At 37.2% G+C, this 21,444-nt stretch overlaps 1 protein-coding gene across 2 annotated transcripts in view; it reads right to left on the bottom strand.

Annotated features, from left to right (window-relative positions):
- Positions 1-21,444, bottom strand: part of CNTN6 (contactin 6) — a 303,559-nt gene that overhangs the window by 96,846 nt on the left and 185,269 nt on the right. For both annotated transcript variants that reach the window (XM_033210480.1, XM_033210479.1), the window contains exons 6-7: positions 5,585-5,788; positions 3,405-3,507 (exon numbers count right to left, since the gene is read on the bottom strand). In XM_033210480.1, the coding sequence (XP_033066371.1) occupies positions 3,405-3,507; positions 5,585-5,788 (307 nt within the window). The remainder of the gene's footprint in view (positions 1-3,404; positions 3,508-5,584; positions 5,789-21,444) is intronic.

The following is a 21,444-nucleotide window of genomic DNA, read 5'->3' as shown; positions in this document are numbered from 1 at the left end:
TAACAAACATGATTTATTTATCAGGGAATTTCTTTTGTACATACACATGAGATTTTACATTTTGAGAGTTTTTTAAACTATTAATTTTCCAACTCAAATTTTTCTGGGTCAAATATTGCTAGTTTAAATTTTGTCAAAAATTTAGGAGCCGGCACGGTGGCTCACGCTTGTAATGCCAGCACTTTGGAAGGCCGAGGCAGGTGGATCAGGAGGTCAGGCGTTAGAGACCAGTCTGGCCAACACAGTGAAACTCCATCTCTACTATAAATACAAAAATTGGCTGGGTGTGGTGGCAGGCACCTGTAATCCCAGCTACTCGCTTGGCTGAGGCAGGAGAATCACTTGAACCCCGGAGGCAGAGGTTGCAGTGAGCCGAGATCGTGCCACTGCACTCCAGCCTGGGCAACAGAGTTAGACTCTGTCTCAAAAAAAAAAAAAAAAAAAAACCAGAAAAAGGTTTAGGGACTCTTGTATGTTTTTAAAATTATAAATTTTACCTTGTGCAATTTAATAATGTATTGATTATTTTCATCACCATGGGCTTAATGGAAAATAAGACACTGCTTTATTTACTTTTAAATTATTCCATATAACTCATATATTCCAAGCTTCATTTTTCCTGATTAGATCTTATCACGTATCTGGTTAAATACATTTGTGTGTGGAGAACGAAAGAGAGAGAGAAAGGCAGAGAGAGAGAGAGAGAAAGGGAATGTAGCCCAGGTTTATGCTTGGTCAATTCAGGTAGAGTATATGATGTCCGTGTATTACTCTTTCAACTTTTCTGTAGGTTTAAATAATATAACAATAAATAAATTTAAGAAACTGGTATGTGAGCAGTTCAAAGACTATATTGATCATGTTCTCTCTCCTTCTCTCTCTCTTCTCTCTCTTTCTTTCCTCCTTCTTCTTTTTTTTTATTTTTCCAGAACTGACCCTAATTGCTCCTTTCTTACACTGTCATCAATCCTGAGACACAGAGAACAAGACTGGGCTGGGAAAGATGAGAATTTATACCCCCTCTGAGATACCTACTCTCCTTCGAACATCCTCACTAACTCAAACATTGTTTATATAAAAGTAGAATGCCTCCGGCGCCGTGGCTCACACCTGTAATCCCAGCACTTTGGGAGGCCGAGGCATGTGGATCACGAGGTCAGGAGATTGAGATCATCCTGGCTAATGTGGTGAAACCCCGTCTCTACTAAAAATACAAAAATTAAAATAAAAATACTAGCTGGGCGTGGTGGCGTGTGCCTGTAGTTCCAGCTACTTGGGAGGCTGAGGCAGGAGAATGGTGTGAACCCAGGAGGCGGAGCTTACAGTGAGCCAAGATCACACCACTGCACTCCAGCTTGGGCAACAGAGCTTGCTCTCAAAAAAAAAAAAAAAAAAAAAAAAGGTAGAATGAAATTTGGATTTTGGTTTTAGAATAATTCGGTGAGCATTTATCACATAAATGGCAAGCCCAAGATGTAATGTTTTAACATGTATTATCCTTTCTAATCCTCACAACAAACATACAAGGTAGGAATCATCATAACTCCTTTTGGATGAAAATATGATAATTCATAGAGATTATAACATGTTTGCTAACAATCAAATAACTCTTGAGAAAATTGGAAATTGAATCTGTCTCCCAGGATTTCAAAAGCAGTTATCTTACCATTTACTTAGAAGTTCCTAAATTCAGAATTTAAAATCAGGTGGGCCTAGGTTTGAATTGCTCACTTCCTCTGAATAGAAACATAAAATTGAACAGGTTACTTCTCCAATCTGAGCTTCAGTTTCTCATATGTAATGAAAACATAATTTGCCCTGCAAGATTATGACAATTATATATATTGTATCATAAATGCTTAGTTATAGGTGCTTAGCAAATGAAATTATTTTCATTAGATTCTTGAGAAATAGCCTCAACATTTTCAATTACTTTATTGTGAAAAACCATTTTTTAATTTCAGCAATCTATATTTCCTGATGCCAAATATGATTAAATAAGCTATTAATATTCTTTTCAGATACTCTCTTTCATTGGTTTTCTTTTTAAATTAATTATCTAATTATCAAAGAATTTGATGACATTTAATATTTTTATAAACCTTAGCTTCTGAAAAAGACTGAAAGTGGTGAAAGTTCATCATGTCTTAAAAGGCAGGCAAATAATAAAAAACTGATGTAAAGCCCCTGTTTGTCACTTTCTTAAGAATCATTTAATCAATCAATAATTATGTGTTTGATAAATGCTATGAGACCCATACTGTACGAAAATAAAATATGATCTCTTAAATCCATGAGAAATGACTATTCTGAGAAATTTAATTTAAAGATATGCAAAATTCCATCTATTGAAAACAAACTAAGATTTAGTAACCACGATTATTTGGATTGCTGAGTATGTTTAACTTAATACAATGACTGAGACATTTAAGGATGTTTTCCAGAATTTCGACACTAGGTCACTATTTCTAAATGTGATGGCCACATTAGGAATAGACTTTGGATTTAGAGGTAAGCCCTCCGAACTTACCTCTGAGTCAGTCAAGTCTTTTACTATTCAAAGTATGTTCTGTTTATAAGAAGAGTGACTAATATATGGGAGCTTATTAGAAATGGAGGAATCAAACATCACCCCAGACCTCTAGAGTCAGAATATGAATTTAACCGTGTCCCCAGGTAACTCACATGCATACTAACATTTGAAAATGACAGTCTAGTCTGTCTCTCTTTTTTTTTTTTTTCTGGTGTTTATAGGCACAAAAATGAAATTTGTATACCACCAAAAAGCAAAGAGGTGTTCTAGATATCCCATGCAAAAATGTAGGTATTTTGATGGCTTAAAAGTATTCCAAACCTGTTCCTAATAAATACTTATCTGAGTGAAACAAAATGCCTCCACTATCAGGGAAGGTTGGGCTCAATTCTAATTATCCACTATGAACAATGGACTTTAATTAGTCTTATTTTGGAAATGAGCAGTAGTTTTTTATTTGTCAGAATTGTTGGTTAATTAAGCAAGGAAATACTCCAGGCAATGTATTTCTGGATATAGGACAAGACGGAGTGAAGGATATGTGAACGGTTTAGTGACTTGCCCATCATCTTATACAAGTGCACTTCTTTCCTTGCAATGTGCTGCCTAAATGGGTCTCATTATGCTTAAACTAAAGGAAATATCAGCACCTGTAGGGGAGAATTGCAGCCCTGATTATTTTCAATTGCAGCCCTGGTCATTGTCTCAGTATTAGACATGTTTGTATAAATTCAAATCAGAAAGTTCCATTGAAAGTTCCAGCATTTGAAATCTACTTGGTAATTTACCTTAGAGCAATATTTGAATAACAAAAAGCCTTTTTAATAAAAAAAATTTAAAGCAACCAGGAAAACAAAAACAAAAACCTTACTTTCCAAGGGCAAAACATTCCAGTTTTACAGATGAATCCTTTGCAGCTTGTATAGTTTCAGGAAAACGCACTTCAATCTTTGGTTCATATTCCCCCATCACACCTGTTAAATATCAAAAGAGCTAGCAGCATTTCTGGAGAATAGAAGTTTTCTATGAAGTAAATGCTTCATTAACCAAAACCTGATTATTTCTTCTTAATAAGAATTAGGGCTTTCAGTTAAGAATTGGATACATATAGATTCTAAAATGCTTCTGTGTTTTCAAAAAAGATACTTTTCTAGTAATATCCACGTTTATCTACCTTTCAGGAAACTCAAGAGAGCCAGATCTGATTAATAAAAAAAAACAGGAAATTTTCAGCTAATACTGTAGGAAGTCCACTGTAGTAGGTCTTAATCCAAAATAATAGTAGTTCTGCATCAAAACGTATAAAGTCATCACATTAATTGAGATAAAAATGTAAATATTCACATATTAGTACAATAAAGTTTTGCTGCTAAATAAGTTTGCTGTATACCTATAAAAATTTGTTTTAAGTTTTAAAATTTTCCATCCAAGAAATTGGGGATATGTGCTAAGATAAGAATAAGATAATGGTATAGCCTATTGTAAATATACTACCTACCAGAGGAGTTGTCACAGAAATATATCTGTATGCTATTCTCATTAACTTAATTAATTTAATCAGTGACATCTCAAGATTATTTAAATACTTTGATCATTTTTAATATATATACCAAGCAACAGAGTAATACATTCCTAAAATAAATACATTGTTGGTTGCTAATATAATTGTAGAAAAAGTAAAAATTACAAAATATATATGAAACAAAAATACTTCATTTTTAAGACCTTGACTATTATAAACATTGAAAGAGCTTATGGTGAGAAGGTAGTGAGTACTACTTCAATCAGCTAAGTTGGTAGATTTTATTCTTTTTCACTTTCTTGATGTCTGATATTTCTTATATGCTCACGTGTAAAAGAGGTTTGATTTTTGTGTTATATATAATGCTTTAGCTCTACTTTTCCTGTAAATGTGTTCAAGGGAATAGAATGGATAGAAAAAGGAAGAAATTAAGAAGGGAAGAAGCAGAAACTCAGAGTAGACAGCAAACAAAAAAAGGAAAAACATGGTAGAATCTCCAAGCATATTGTTGGCTCATGAATTCTTCTGGTCATAAACAGGAGTATTCATTGAAGGAGAGAAATTGAACTTAGGAGTAAGTCTAATGGTTGCTGAAATCTTAATGAAGACCTTTCAAATATATTTGGGTGGTTAGTGATCATAAAAGCTCTATTATAAGAACTCCTTCTATGGGACTTGCTCCACAATTCTGTTATCCTTTATTAGCATTATATTCTTGCTTTTCTTCCGCTCTTCAGAGGGGAGAAAATCTCCACGAGGTATTGCATTTCAAGTCCTGAATACAATCATAAAATGCACCAACAAATTTTCTATCTTTATGAATCCCACTGTGAACATTTAATTAAAAAACAACTAGAGAATTTTTCCACTTCAATGACTTCCTTAAACTTTCTGGCTCTCTAAATCTTGTACCAGCTATGACTCGACCAAGCTACAAAACTCGTCAGAGACTAATCTGAATTATGTTCCTTGGAGGAATATAATTAGTATAAATCTTGCGTTTCATTCTTCTCTGGAATGCTCATAATTAATGTTGGTTTGCTTTGCTTTCCTTGGATATGAACTTTTCCCTCCATTTTGCCAGCCATGTAAACAAAGGGTGAACAAAAAAAGGGCAAATATGAAAAAAAGGGGGCATTAAAAAGTAGCTGCAACATATGTTCATTAAAAATATATTAAGTCAATTATATAAGTTTGGCAGCACCCACACGTGCACACATACACACACGCCAACTCCCCCAAATATCATTTTTGTTTTTATAAAGTAGTCTTTAAGCAAAAAAAAAAGACAAGCTGTTTCAATGCCAGAAAGGAGATGGCTTGGTATACCCAGAACCATGTCTACTGCACCATGTGGATGAATTAGATAATTTTCTTTTATATTTTTGGTTTACGTATTTGTGAATTGAACCTAAACTCATAGATAACTTGGCTCCACCAAACAAGAAGGAAATAGAAAGCTTTACGAATCTTCCCAGGCTTTAAGGAACACAGATAAAGTATATTCCCAAGAGAACTCATTCTCTTACCATCAGTGCGCTGCACTAATGGAGTGGGTGGACCTTGAACACTTCTTTGGGCCTCTTTGTTTGTTATAAAGCAAGTATAGTTGCCCACATCTGATGGTTCCACTTTGGCAATGTACAAGTTTCCCGTCTCTTGAGATACAAATCGCCTATTGTCCTCTTGGACGTATAAGGGGTTATCATTGAAGGTCCATGCATAAGATAAATCTGAAAAACAAGAAAAAAAGAAAACAAAACCAAACCATACATCCTTACTGCATTCTGAAAATTCTTTGTCCTACTTCCCCATAATTAGAAGAAAATTGTGCCTCTATTTGCTCAGTTGATAGCTGTCATCTGGTGTAATTATAATATTTCCTTATATTGAAATATAGCTCAGGTTAGATGATAAATTATGTAGGCACTCTGCCCATCATTAACTTTTTGGGATTAAGGATGTAACAATAAGATGTTATGGAAATAAGTGGATGAGTTTATTAAGAAATGCCATAAGATGTATAAAGTAATAATGGTTCCAAATGTACACTGAATTCCTTCAGAAAAACTTATGCTGCTTCAAAGCAGTGTTTCTCAATGCATTATCAGAAGAATTAAACATACTTACAGGTACTTGTTTAAAATTTAACTTAAGGCCGGGCACGGTGGCTCAAGCCTGTAATCCCAGCACTTTGGGAGGCCGAGACGGGCGGATCACGAGGTCAGGAGATTGAGACCATCCTGGCTAATACGGTGAAACCCCGTCTCTACTAAAAAATACAAAAAACTAGCCGGGCGAGGTGGCGGGCGCCTGTAGCCCCAGCTACTCAGGAGGCTGAGGCAGGAGAATGGCGGGAACCCAGGAGGCGGAGCTTGCAGTGAGCTGAGATCCGGCCACTGCACTCCAGCCTGGGCGACAGAGCGAGACTCCGTCTCAAAAAAAAAAAAAAAATTTAACTTAAAAATTTAAGTTCAAAAAGTCTATCACAGACCTTGAAGTTCACTCATTTGATCATTACATAATTTCTTTTTTATTTTTATAGAGACGGGGTCTCACTATGTTACCCAGGCTGGTCTCGAATTCCTGAGCTCAAGTGATTCTCCTGTCTCAGCCTCCCAAAGTGCTAGGATTACAGGCATGAGCTACTGCACTGGCCTGATTATTACATAATTTTAAGCAGCTATTCTGTGACCATTTTAGGTCTTAGAGTAAAACCAAACAAAACCTGTGCCCTATAAAGGTCACACCAGTTACTGCTAATTGCCAATAATGTGGATAATCTCAATGTAGGATGACATATGCCTTGACAAAGGCATTATAGAGAGCCCAGAGAAGGAGCCTAGAATGGTGTGTCATCAGAAAAGACTTCTAAGAAGTAATTCCATTTTGAAAACCAGCAGGATAAACTAGAGCTATCCAAGTGATGGAGGAGTAGACAAGTATTTCTCCAAGTAACTATCAAGAGCATGAAGATGAAACAGGGCACACATTGCTTTTAGTGAACATCAATCAGTCCATCTCTGGAAATCTTGTAGGTAACTGTATAAATGACATAATGAGCATATGTTAAAATGCACAGAATTTGTGTTCTATTTAATCACTTGTGACCATTATATACCCCCTATAACCATCATTCCCCAAGTAAAATAAGGAAGATTTCCATGTCATCAGAAATTTTGTCATGTTTTTTTCTACCACTGCAACCACTACTGGATTTCTATCATCATAGATTATTTCTGCTGTCATTTGTATGTCATAATAAGACAAAAAGAATGTACTATTTTATGTCTGATTTATTTCATTTAACATGATTTTAAGGTTCACCTATTGTTTTCATGACTATAAGTCCTTTCTTCCATTATACTGTGGGTAGTATTCCATTTTATGAATACACCACAATTTGATTAGACACCTTCCTGTTGATGAGCATTTGGATTATTTGCAGACTGAGGTCATTACATATTAGGCTGAAATAAGCATCCCTGTCTAAGACTGTCAGTGTACATTTTTATTATTCTTGGCTAGATTCCTGGGAGTAAGCTATAACGTAGATGTATGTTTAACTTTATAAGAAATGACAAAAGAATTTTCTAAAGTGGTTGTACCAGTTTATACTTCCACCAGCAACATTTGAGAGTTCCAATTGTCCCACAGCCTCACAAAAATTGCATGCTGTCAATTTCTTTTTTTAGCCAGAAATCTTTTAGCAAAGGCAAATATTCATATATATTAAAGCTTGGTAAATATATTTCTTCCTGAAGCTAAGACATTAGGTGTACTGTGGAAACTAGGTAGAATATCTAGGGAAGTAGAAGAATATAGCTGGTCCATAGAGGACTCCCAAAATAGGTGGAGTATATCGGTACTCAAGGTGGAGAAGGGGAATATACTGCAGCTAAGTCAAAAAAAGTCTTCACTTGAATGGACCCTCATACACTTTGGAATTGTAACTCACAGGGGAGTAGTAGTTTATGCTTCTTGGAGCCTCTTGTCCAAACAAAGAGCTGAGCTGCTATTTGCCAACTGTACTTCCATTAAAAACTGGCACAGAAGCAAGACATGGCAGAGACAAAAGAAGCTAATTATTTCTGATATGTTCTAGTAGGTTTCCTCAGCTGGGAACAGACCACCTGAAACATTCTTCACTAACCTTACTAAATTTAAATTCCCAAAAGTAAAAGGTGACAAAACAAACTGACAGCTATTTTGGACTTAAATCTGGTCTATAGAGACAAACTCTTGAAAATGGGAATGAGAGAATATTGTCATTTTGTCATCGCTTCCATCAAGAAAAATATTGTGTGAAGCATGAACCACATACTTAAGGAATGAGATTTTAGGAAGGAAGAAATAAAGGAAAAAAGGAGAAAGAAAAAAGGGAGAAAGGAAAGGTGGAAGGAAGGAAAGAGAAACAAGGAAAAAGTTAAACTGTTAATAGTGGGGAGGAACAAAGTAATTAATTTCTCACAACAATTTATAAATGATGGCAGTAAAAAGAAATTTATCTCTGCAGACACAACCCTGATATCATTCCCAGGAGTGAAGAAGACACGAAGTAAAGATTTGACCAGGAACAACGAGAACACAGAAATGCTACTTGTGCATGAAGAGAGAAAATGCAAAAAGTGTCATTAAACCATAAAAGTAGTTTCAGATGGGAAAAAAACCTAAGTAGTATTGTTATGTAAAAAGCATATTATGAGTGTGGGAACTTGTGTGTGTGTGTGTGTGTGTGTGTGTGTGTGTGTGATGGTTATGCAAATTCTTACATTTAAAAACCTGAAGATGTATACAGTGGTTTTCTCAGAGTGAGTGGAGGGAAATACAAAAGGCTTTCCCTCTCTTTGTAATGTGTTTCTGTCATATTATAATTTTAAATTACTATGCATTTTTTTGTGTAAATGGAAGAAAGAATCAACAGGATAAGAATAGTGTCAGAAAGGCTAAACACTAGGATGAGCTGCAACTTGTAAAAACAGGGTGGATAACATTTCTTATTCTTACTCTGAACTATTCAAATTGATGTTTTATGTTTTATGCAGGCATTGATTCCCAAACCTGATTCACATTAGAATCACTAAAGAAGCTTGCTAAAATACAAATAGCTAACTCAATTCTTAGCAATTTAGTTTTATTTATTCTGTCTGAGCCAGGTATCATGGAATCTGTGTTTTCAACACCCTCCAAATGACGCATGCAATTGACTGAAATATTTTGTTCAGAGCACCCATTATTGAAAGAGGAATTAAAAATCTCAAGTTTATCAAGAGATAAAAAACAAAATGTAGCAAAGGCCAGTCACAAAAGAAAGTGATAAAACTTTGATTTTGGCTCAGGAAAAAAAAGATTTTGGAAGCCTATTACAACTGTCTTTTTACATTGAAGGGTTGCCACGTGCATAAAAAGTTAAATAAAACCCTCTCTATCAATGTCCAGAAGGCAAAAGTAGGACTCGGGACTGTTGGAGGTGACAGAATGCTGTTGGACTTAATATAATAAAGAGCAGTCTACATTTTAGAAGGATAGCAGTAGATGATTTACTAGGTTGTGAGCTCTTTATCATTAGACATGATCAAGCAGAGTGTGGATGAATACTACTTGGGATGTTGCAAAAAAAGATTATTTTGACAATGGATGGGGATTAAACCTAAGCTTCTATGAATGGTTTACTCCACCCTCAACATTCCTTTGATCTCCCTACGAGTCTATGCTTTTGGATCAAGTATGCATAAACGGAATTTGCTTTTAATTTTTGAAAAATGCTTTGAGATTCTTGTGCTGTTCTCATGTATTGAGTCTTTATTTTCTTTTGCAAGTCCCTATTGGAGTCTTTCATCATTCCATGTGGTCTCTCGCTTCAAAGTTTCTTTACTGACATTCTTTGCTGCTTCACTTCTAAGCCTGTTGCTGTCTCCACAAAAGAGATGCTCAAAGGGTTTTTGTTTGAAACCAGAATCATCTAGATAGTAAATTTTTCTTCAATATAAAGAGGAGGGAAAAAATGTAGTTCAGATTCCCCTGTTGTCATTGACTCCTCATCTTTTGAACCTTTTTGTGAAATAAAGACAATCTTGAGCAAATTCCCAGGGCCATGTCTCAGCTTACGGATCCTTATTCAATGCCTATTTGTGGAGAGAAATACGCTTTAGCTCTGTGAAATCCAATGTCACCCCTTTCACTTAACAAAAATTACAGGTTGCCGCTAGTGCCCAAGAAATCTTTGTATTCTTCAACCTGTAATCTTGGGACCTGAGACTGTAATTTTCCTCTCTCCCTTGGTGAATTCATTTTTACCTTAGCTGCTAAAACTTTCCAATCTATTCCTACATGTGGTGTGTCCTTCTTTAATAGTGGGATATTTAGAAGCTGCTGGAAGAATCTAGTCCAGAAATAGGGAAGATTACATAAAGTTTAATAATAAATTCAGAAAAAAACCTTCATTTCATCATACCAGCAATTGCTTTATGAGGCAAAAAAAAAAAAAAAAAAAATTGCTAATAAGCCCGTTACACAGAAAGGGTACAAGAACTAACAGTACAAAGGTAATTTCCCAAAATTGTATTCATAATGTGTGGGAGGAGTAGGGCTTGAACCTAGATTCTTCACATGCCAAATCTTTGCTCTTTCCCTAAAAATAGTGTCAGAGGCGTTTGAACCAGAGCAACTCCATCTTGAATAGGGACTGTGTAAATGAGTCTGAAACCTACTGGGCTGCATTGCAGGAAGTTAAGGCATTTTAAGTTACAGGATGGGATAGGAGGTCAGTACAAGATACAGATCATAAAGACCTTATTGATAAAACAGTTTCAGTAAAGAAGCCGGCTGAAACCCACCAACACCAAGATAGCAATGAGAGTGACCTCTGGTTGTCCTCACTGCTACACTCCCATTAGTGCCATAACAATTTATAAATGCCATGGTAGCATCAGAAAGTTACCGTATATGGTCTAAAAAAGGGAGGCATATAATGATTATTTAGCATATAATCAAGAAATAACCATACAAATGGAAAACCAGCAGCCCTCGGGGCTGCTATGTCTATGGAGTAGCCATTCTTTTATTCCTTTACTTTCCTAATAAACTTACTTTCATTTTGCTCTATGAAAATGCCCTGCATTCTTTCTTGTGCAAGATCCAAGAACCCTCTCTTGGAGTCTGGATCTGAACCCCTTTCCCATAACAATAGCTTTCTACTTTTCAATGTCTTTAAAATTGATCCTCTTTTTCTATGTTCATTTCCTCTCCTTGACTCTTCCTCCGCACCTTTAACCTTCCTTCAAAACTCCCAAGCTCCACAAGTAACCAACCTTACTCACATTCTAAGACATATGTTCCTCACTGTCCATTCCCTCCTCCATTAACATTACCTGTCCTGCATCCAATTTCTTAAGTCATAGATTAATAAGTTAAACTGTCATTTGCAATTACTGTAAAGTACTTATTGGTGATATTATCAGGGAGTAGAACTGATACAAAAACTTGAAGAAGTAAATTTTCCCTCTTAAATGGTCCTCTCTGAAGCAGAGGTTCTAAAACTTCATGCATCAGAACCCCTTGAAAGACTTGCTAAACCACAAGCTGCTGGGCTCCACCCTCAGACTCTGTGATTCAGTAAGTCTGAGGAGGGGTCAGAAAATCTGTGTTGCTAACAAGCTTCCAGGTGACAATGACACTGGGGGATCTCGAGCTACACTTTGGAAATCATTGATAAAAATGATAAACTTCTGTCTCCTCTGCATAATCACACCTGGATTTTGAATGGTGGACCACCTTGTACATTTGCGTTTGAGTGGTGTGTTGGAGTCTGGAGAAAAGGCTATTTCTTAGTTTATAAATTCATAAAATGTCTGGGATGGCAGGAATTTGTGAGACCTGCCAGTCCTATTCTTCATTTTTACAAGTGAAGAAGCAGAGGGGAATAGATTTAGCAGCAGCTCTGGGAGTACAATCAAGGCGCCCTTTTGTGCCCTCTGAATTGGTGAAGATGTAAAGCTGCAAGTCTTTGCTGTCATAGTATTTCTCACCCTGCCCTGCTCCCTTCTCCCCATGGGCTGGCTCTTCCCATTCATCTGAACAGGCAGCGTGCACTGGGTGCTTTTATCTATTTTGTTCCAGCATCAGCCACTGCTGTGCTTAATTTGTATATCTTTTAATGGGGAAAGAAAAAAAAACCTTCCAAATTGGAAGTTTAAAAACCTTCCCATTTGGCTTTTCTTAATTAAATGTATAATTCATGAGCCACTTAGGTGGAAACCATTGAATTTTTAAATATTTTCTCCACCATGGATGACATTTATCGGTTATTAATGGTTGTGATGCATTTTTCCTGTGATGATTCAGCAGTAGCATTAGAGTTGAATGATAATTGGTCCTTCCTGAAGCATTTTTTGTAGTTTCACAATGACACCATCCTCTACAATTGTATTATTATTAGAAACAGCAGATCTGCAGTAAGCAATTGAAGACTCTATCTGCTGCTCTCTCAAGCATACAACAAATCCTATTTTCCCCAGAGCATGATTATGTTTTGACATCTTTTACAGCCCTATGTCTTGTACTGTAATATTTAAAATACAAACAAGAAAGATATATTCAATTATACCCATTATATAGCATGTAATTTTTATTAGATGAAAAATATCTCATGTGAAAGAGAACCATCATGATAAACATTGACACTGAGAACTTCTATTGGCACTGTAGAACAGATCTCAAAACTGGTAGCATGTTTCCCGAGGCAGAAAATAAATGAGCAGAATAAAGAACTTGAAGTATAGTGTTCAGATTTACCGGGTAAATCCCCCCTTTGGAATATTCCAGAATGTGTGTACTTTACTGCAAAAGTGCTCCGGGGTTAAATGTGACTGACTTTTGGGTGGTAAATCATGGTTATGCTAGCTCAGTGGCAAAAACCTAATCCAGGAAGAATAATTCCTTTTCTGGACTGAAGTCATTGATATTAGGGCCGAGGAAGTTTACGATGTAACCCAGAAAAGTGCCTAACACCTTTAAAATCCACTCTTATTTGAATTCCCAGTCGTTCCACAATTACTGCTTGATCACCTGGATTTTATTGGATCCCTTCTGATTTACACACCTACTGCTTGGAATCAAGGAGATGGTGGTCTTTATGGCCTACAAATGACAGTTAAATAAAGGTCTCATGTGTTCCTAATATTGCTAAGTTCCAAATAACTATAGAACTGGTTGTACATTGGCCAAAACTACTTGGAGAAGGAATGAAAACACAGCTATCTCAAGGCAAACCCCCAAACTGGGGTTCAGCCTGAGAGGCCACATGAGTTCTTGGCTTCTCAAGAGCGAGTCAACAGTGTTAAGTGAAAGCAAGTTTATTAAGAAAGTAAAGGAATCAGAGTGGCTACTCCATAGGCAGAGAAGCCCAAAGGGCTGCTTGCTGGCAATTTTTGTGGTTATTCCTTGCTCATGTGCTAAACATGGGACAGAATATTCATTAGATTCCTAGGAAAGGGGAGGAGAATTCCCAGGACTGAAGGCTCCCACTTTTAGACCATATTGCGTAGCTTCTGGAAGTTGCCATGACATTTGTAAACTGTCATGGCACTGGTGGGAGTGTCTCTTAGCATGTTAATGCATTACAGTTAGCTTATAATAAGCAGTATGGATGATTAGAGATAGCTTTTATCACTATCTTGGTTTTGGTGGGTTTTGACTGGCTTCTTTACCACATCTCATTTTATCGGTGGGGTCTTTTTGACCTATACTTTGCAAAACCAGTCCTATCAGACTCTTATCTCATAGCCAGTTTCTGAGTGAATTGCTGGGAAACCTCCAATTCTAAGGGAGACCAAGCAAGTCATAGGATACAAATATACGGTGAATACAGCACACAGATGAGTCTTGACTCTTTATCCAATTTGCCAGTCTGTGTCTTTTAATTGGGACGTTTAGCCTGTTTACCTTTAAGGTTAATATCGTAATAGCAAAGACTTGGAACCAACCCAAATGCCATCAGTGATAGACTGGATATTATGCCTATCTATCTATCAATGATAGATTGCCACATTTTCTTTAAAATGTGGCACATATACACCATGGAATACTATACAGTCATAAAAAAGGGATGAGTTCATGTCCTTTGCAGGGACATGGATGAAGCTCGGAGCCATCATTTTCAGCAAACTAACACAAGAACAGAAAACCAAACACCACATGTTCTCACTCATAAGTGGGAGTTGAACAATGAGAACACATGGACACAGGGAGGGGCGCATCACACACTGGGGCCTGTTGGGGGTTGGGGGGCTGGGGTGGTAAAGCATTAGGAGAAAAACCTAATGTAGATGACCGGTTGATGGGTGCAGCAAACCACCATGGCACGTGTATACCTATGTAACAAACCTGCACCTTCTCCACATGTGCCCCAGAACTTAAAGTATGATAACAAAAAAAGAAAGAAAGAATTACTCTCTATCTCCCCGACATCTGGCCCTTCTGCCACAAAGTGTACCAGTGTTGGAAAACCCTGGCTCCTACAAATGGTAACAGGCTGCAACAGGAGAGTTCTGTTTGATGTGCTGGAAAGCAAGGAAAACAGTCTTTCTAAGAGTGAATGGAGTCTGAAAGTGGAGGGAAGGAATGTACAAACATGGGACTTAAAGAAATAAACTTCCTAGAGAGCTGACTTTGGCCAGCTATGAAGATTGGGAAAAGCCATGAGCTTCCTGGTCCTAACAATGTACACTAATTTTAGGTAAATCAGTCGACCTCTCTCTGTGTTGTTTACATAGTCTCCAGTAGAGTAAAGAACTCTTGCTATCTCCTTGTATTATTTAACAACTTTTAAGTGTCTCTTCTAGACCAGATTATGCCAGAGAAAATTAGGCAGTGGAATAAATGCACTGGTGTTTAGATAGGATTTTTAGAATTCCAGAGACAAGATCTTGGTGAAGTTATGTTATTAGTTTAGTTCAGTTAACTATAGTTGTTAGTTAACACTAACAATGTTAACACAATACTCAATTTGTAAAATTGACATATCTTTCCTGAAAATGTTAAATGAGTTGAGGTATTGCAAATGCTGAGTTGAGTGCCTAGTACATAGTAAGTATTCATTATCTTATCCAATTATGTAGTATTAAATATTACTTATATAAGGTGAGTTCCAAATTTAGCTCTTCAAACCAGATCTTTTGCGCTGAACATGTAATCCAGCTACCTGCTAGAAATGTTCACCCTTGTATCTGATTGGTATCTGAACATTAACATCTCCTAAAACAAATTCCTGATTTACTCCATCCCTAAACCTGCTCCCCCTTCATCAACTCCACCCCAATAAATGATACTACATGTTCCAGTTGGTCTGTCCCAAATTATTGGAGTTATCTTTGACCCTTCTCTTTCTCTTATAACCCACATTCAGTCTTTCAGGAAATTATTTTAGTTATACCTTATAAATACATATGGAAGATTGGTAATTGTCTACCTGTCTACAGCAATCCACCTGGTCCAAGTCACCATTATCTCTCATGAAATAACACAATCACTTTTTAACTGCTATGTTCTTGCCCCTCTGTGGTCTACTATCCAGAGTAAATTTTTAAAAATGAAAGTCAGAGAAAGCATGTCACTGTTCTGAATATAACCCAGTGAATTTTCATCTCACTCACAGGAAAAGGCAAAGTACCTAAAATGTCTGAAAGTAAGGCTGTGTGTCCTCATTTACTCTCCTGTTTGCTCATTTTACTTCACCTATGCTGACCTCAGTGCCATTCTCCCAACATGCTGGATATGGTTTCCCCGCAGATTCTTTGCACATGCTATTTCCTCCACCTGAACTACCTTTACTTAATATGTCTCACTCCCTCACTTCTTTAGTTCTCAGCTCAAATGGCAGTGCAACCTTCTTTTACCTTAGAATATACAATAGCTACAGCTACTATTTCCTATCCCCTTTTATTTTTCTTCTGGCTTTTATTACCACCTGTCATGCTTTACATTTCTTTATTATAAGATTCATGGAACTAAAACTTTGTCTCTCCTCTCCACTTTATCACTAAAATACAGAAAATCGAGTGGCACTTAGTAACTACACAATAAATATTTGTTGAGTGAATACTCAGTGTACAAGTTCAATAATATGGTTATTATCATTACTATTATTATTATACCAACAGGGACTGTTGGGCCTGTCTGCCTTTTACACATTCAAAGGGCGTCAGAGTAACATATCCACTGCCAATTTGACCTACCCACTAAGACAAAAGCACTTTCATTTACTCCAGAAACAGCAAACGCACCAACTGAAGGAAGGGGATATTAAATTTTAGCACTTTTTTCTCTACATAATTTTCCTCTTTATTCTATAACACAGTTGTGAGCCTTTGCTTGGAATGACTTAATTTAAGTGGAATTGTCAACGTCTTTATTGATGCAAATACAAACAGTGGGCTCAGACAGTAGTGCTATCTTCCTGCTACAGACATACATGATCCAAACTTCTGGCATTAATTCAATTGTTCTACCAACCTGAAAGTTGGATCTGAGGAGGGAATGGAACATTTCCTCTAAATCAAATTTTAAACTTATAATTTTATGAGCTCAGGATTTAGAGTTTCTTTTTTGTTTGTTTGTTTGTTTTTTGAGACGAAGTCCCACTCTTGTCCCCCAGGCTGGAGCGCAATGGCGTGATCTTGGCTCACTGCAACCTCCACCTCCTGGGGTCAAGTGATTCTCCTGCCTCAGCCTCCCGAGTGCTTGGGATTACAGGCACACGCCACCACACCTGGCCAATTTTTGTATTTTTAGGAGAGATGGGGTTTCACCATGTTGGCCAGGCTGGTCTCGAACTCCTGACCTCAAGTGATCTTCCCGCCTCGGCCTCCCAAAGTGCTGGGATTACAGGTGTGAGCCACTGCACCCAGCCGAGAGTTTCATATCTATCGAATAAAGGGAAAGAGTGCTCTTTACTTTGGATAAAGTGAAACTATTACTACATAGTGAAGGAGGTTTTAATTATTGTAGACAACACGTATGGTTGCTTCATTCTGTCATTTTTAAATAAAATTTCCTATGAGGCTGGACTAACTCACTGGGCCCATGAAAGTTTATTGACTGCTTGTTTTCATATTCCTCCTTCAGTTTTGGTTTCAAGGGTGTTATGTCTATTCCAAAATTTAAAGGAAATTCTGCCTTCAGCTCTGTTGCAAATAGTTTGTGCAGACTTTTTGTGACGAGTGACTGAAACTTAACAAAAGCTCACTTTTGAGGTGAGTGAGAATCCATGGTGGAAAGACTTCTCTGCATACAGCTCAAAGTTCAACCAAAGGCACAGTGACATCCTATGCCCCATAAATAAATAAGATAAATATAAAATAAGTTTTGTGGGCTGGGCGCAGTGGCTCACACCCGTAATCCCAGCACTTTGGGAGGCCGAGGCAGGTGGATCACATGAGGTCAGGAGTTGGAGATCCACTCCGTCTCTACTAAAAACAACATAAAAAATTAGCCAGGTGTGGTGGCATGCACCTATAGTCCCAGCTACACAGGAGGCTGAGGCAGGAGAATCACTTGAACCCGGGAGGCGGAGGTTGCAGTGAGCCAAGATGGTACCACTGCACTCCAGACTGGGTAACAGGGCGTGACTCCCTCTCAAAAAAAAGAAAAAATAAAATAAAAGAGTTTTGTGTTGTCTCTTTCTGTTGCATGAACCAAGGGATGACCTTGGAACCCTACAGGGACATAGTGAAAGAAATAAAATATTTTTGTTTGGCCAACTACTAAATTTCGTTCTGCCAAGCACTGAGAAGCTAAAGGAGTAATGAATTTTTCTGAGATAGGTGTCCAAATGGAGAAGAATTATAATAGATAATCAAGGGAATTGTTGGAGATTGTTGGGAAGATGTAGGAAGTCAGCCTACCAGTGAGAGAGCATTTAGGAGGAACGAAGGAGATGTCTAATAGGAATCTCAATGAAGTTTTGTAATCAGATGTGCCTTGAAGTTCTCTCTGTGCTGTCCTTACAAAACTTCGTGAAACCTACATTTCTCGGAAATATTTTACAGATAAGATTTTTTGGAAAGATGGGAACAAGGGCTGAGTCTAGTCCGCAGGACAGAGATTCAGTTACAATCACAAAACCCATCGCTGATTAGGGAATAGGATTAAAAGAGAAATATACTCCTCCACTCAGATTACAGAGAATGGTGCCTATTCTGCTTCCACATTTTGAAATGATAAAATAGAGTGTCTTGAACTGTGTGCTGGCATTATTGCCTAGGTTCTTTTTCTTTTTCACTATGATGCCTTCTCTGCTAAAATAACCTTTCTGGGTAAAACCCTTCCTTTCTAGAGCACTTTTGCGTTTAAGCTTCAAAACTGGGTAGAAAGCATTCACAGAAGGCCTATGCTGGAGTCAGGTCTCCGTTTGTGTATGCAGAAGAAAGGACAGCTCTATAAAAGTACCTGTTTATTTGGTTTATGTTGATTACTCTATTTCATGGGGTTGTGGCCAATCATTTACATGGAAAAACCAACTAGACACTTTTCTGTTTTGTGGAGCCATTCTTTGCTGGGTAAATTTATAAAATGTAGCTACATTGATACTTTTTCTTACTGTCCTATAAAGTTATACACGTGTGTGTGTGTGTGTGTATATATATATATATACACACAAACATATATCACACTAAAATATATTTGATAGACCTGCCTTGTCAAAAAAAAAGTTTTCTATAATTTATGTGAATACACTAAAAAGAAAGCATAAATAATTCAGAATATTCTGATAATATCAAGCTTAACGTGATTTCTCCCTTGTTGCAGAACTCCCTGTGAGACTCATTCTTGCTGACTGTTTATGTTGAAAAAGACAACAGAATTAAATTATCAAAAATTTGATGTAAAAATTTCAGTCTTGGCTGGGCTCGGTGGCTTATGCCTGTAATCCCAGCACTTTGGGAGGCCGAGGCAGGCAGATCATGAGGTCAGAAGTGAAACCCCATCTCTACTAAAGATACAAAAAAAATAGTTGTTCATGGTGGCACGCGCTTTGTAGTTCCGGCTACTTGGGAAGCTGAGGCAGGAGAATCGCTTGAACCTGGGAAGCGGAGGTAGTGGTGAGCAGAGATCGGGCCACTGCACTCCAGCTTAGGCAACAGAAGGAGATTCCGTCTCAAAAAAATAATTAAATAACATTTTAAAAAAATCAGCCATTATGACCTTCTATCTCTGGGGATTCTGTGGCACTTTTCTTTATGAGAAGCTTTTTTAATATTTACACATGAGATTTTAAAAAATAATTTGGCTATGCCAACATTTACTTTACAGTGCTCTGTTAACTCCATCTGCCCCCATTAATATATTTCTAGGACATTGCTCTGTGAGAGCCATGTGTGGTCGGAAATATAGAGCCTTTAGGGAGATTGGAAAGAGATGAAATAATATTTGAGAAGCATATTGTAGGGCAAAATTCCAAGATGACCTTCAACGACCCATGCCTTTGTATAATTCTCTTCATTTGAGTGTGAGTGTGACTTGTAATAGGATGAGAGATCACACCCATGATTAGATAAGATTAGATGGCACAGGTTGATTTAAAGAAACTGACTTCAGCTTTTGTGGGCATGGTCTATATCAGGTGAGTCCTTACAAGAGATGAGGCTCTTCCTGACTAAAGAGATTTGAAGTGTTCGAGAGACTTAATGTGAGAGAGATTCTCTGTTCCTGGCTTTGACAATGGACAAATACTCATGGCCAAAAATTCATCTGCCTCTACAAGTTGAGAGTGTACCTTAACAGCCAGTCGTCAAGGAAACAGGGACCTTAACGGCAAGAAACAGGATTCAGCCAACAAATATACCTGGAATTATGATGACATGCTACTTGTAACATAAATTAAATCTGGGACCAGGCATGGTGGCTCATGCCTATAATCCCAGCACTTTGGGAGGCCGCGGTGGGCAGATCACCTGAGGTTAGGAATTTGAGACCAGCCTGGCCAACATGGCAAAACCCCGTCTCTACCGAAAATACAAAAATTAGCTGGCTATGGCAGTGTACAACTGTAATCCCAGCTACTCGGGAGGCTGAGGTAGGAGAATTGCCTGAACCTGGGAGGCAGAGTTTGCAGTGAGCCAAGATCGAGCCACTGCACTCCAGCCTGGGAGGTAGAGCAAGACACCATCTCAAAAAAAAAGAAAAAAAAAAAAATTGGTATTAGACAATTTGCCATGACTCCCATGCAGTAAGATTATTCAATTACAAAGGTCTTAATTTAAGGCAGTTTTTGGATATCTGTGACTTAATTTTATGGCATTGATCCCAGGGGCACTACTATAATGAGGGCCTCGCATGCTTTAAAAGATCAACATATCCTTTAATGTTGATAGGTGACAAGGTAACAAGGACAAGCGTCTCCTGTCTGGCTGCCTTTTAATTTAAAAAAAATTTTTACATATGGAACTGATTCATTTACAAATATTTTACATTTCTTTTATTCCCGATTAAGCAAAGTTGAAAACAATCTTCAATAGTGTAAAGAATATTTGAATAATATCATAAGAGCATAAAATGACATAGACTGACAAGACAAACTGATATGATTTTGCATATTTTGTCATCTTGTATTATGGTGCTGGAAAACAATTTTCTATACTGTTAAAAAATAAGTACCAAAAGAACCTGAGCAATTGTTGTGTGTTCTGAAACAATATTATTTTATCTCAATATAGCATTAAAAGCATTGCAACTCTTCCCCATCATTTCAGGTGAATATAATGCTGTAATACTCTGTAATAATACTGAATAAGATACTGTTAACTTTGAATTAGTTTTCTTTTCTTTTGGTCATAGCAATTCACAAGGGTGTGTAAAAATAATAATAGAAAAATGCTTTCAAGTTTTTCAAGGCTCATAAATAATATTTGGCTTAACATTAAAAGTAAATTGCTTAAATTTTATTTTTAAACACCTGTCCTATGCATTTTAAAAGTTCTCCCATTCCAGAGTGGAAATCAACTATAACAAGGGGAGTGATAGTTAAGAGCTGAGGGTCTGGAAGCCAGACTTCCTGGATTTGAATACTGGCTTCATTGCCTGTCAGCTGTGTGACCTTAAACCAGTTAATTAACGTCTTTCTACCTCTCTATAGTGTACTGAGCCTGTAAAACAATAATTGTACTCATATATCTCTTAAAAGTTTTTGTGAAAATTTAAGAATCTAATACATGTTAAAGTCCTTGGGTCTGTGCAGTGTAAGTCCTTGCTGTTATTACGCTTTCTATAATATAATCAGTGTGATATTGGTTTGTAACAAACGACCCCATGGATGTTTTCACACTACCTCCTTCATGTTCACTGTGAGTTGAGAATCATGACAAAATTTACCAAATCATGTGAAATTTGAGAA

This window comes from Trachypithecus francoisi, unplaced genomic scaffold (assembly GCF_009764315.1).
Source record: "Trachypithecus francoisi isolate TF-2019V2 unplaced genomic scaffold, Tfra_2.0 Lachesis_group0, whole genome shotgun sequence".
NCBI classification, from domain to species: domain Eukaryota; kingdom Metazoa; phylum Chordata; class Mammalia; order Primates; family Cercopithecidae; genus Trachypithecus; species Trachypithecus francoisi.
This window is presented reverse-complemented; position numbering and strand designations above follow the sequence as displayed.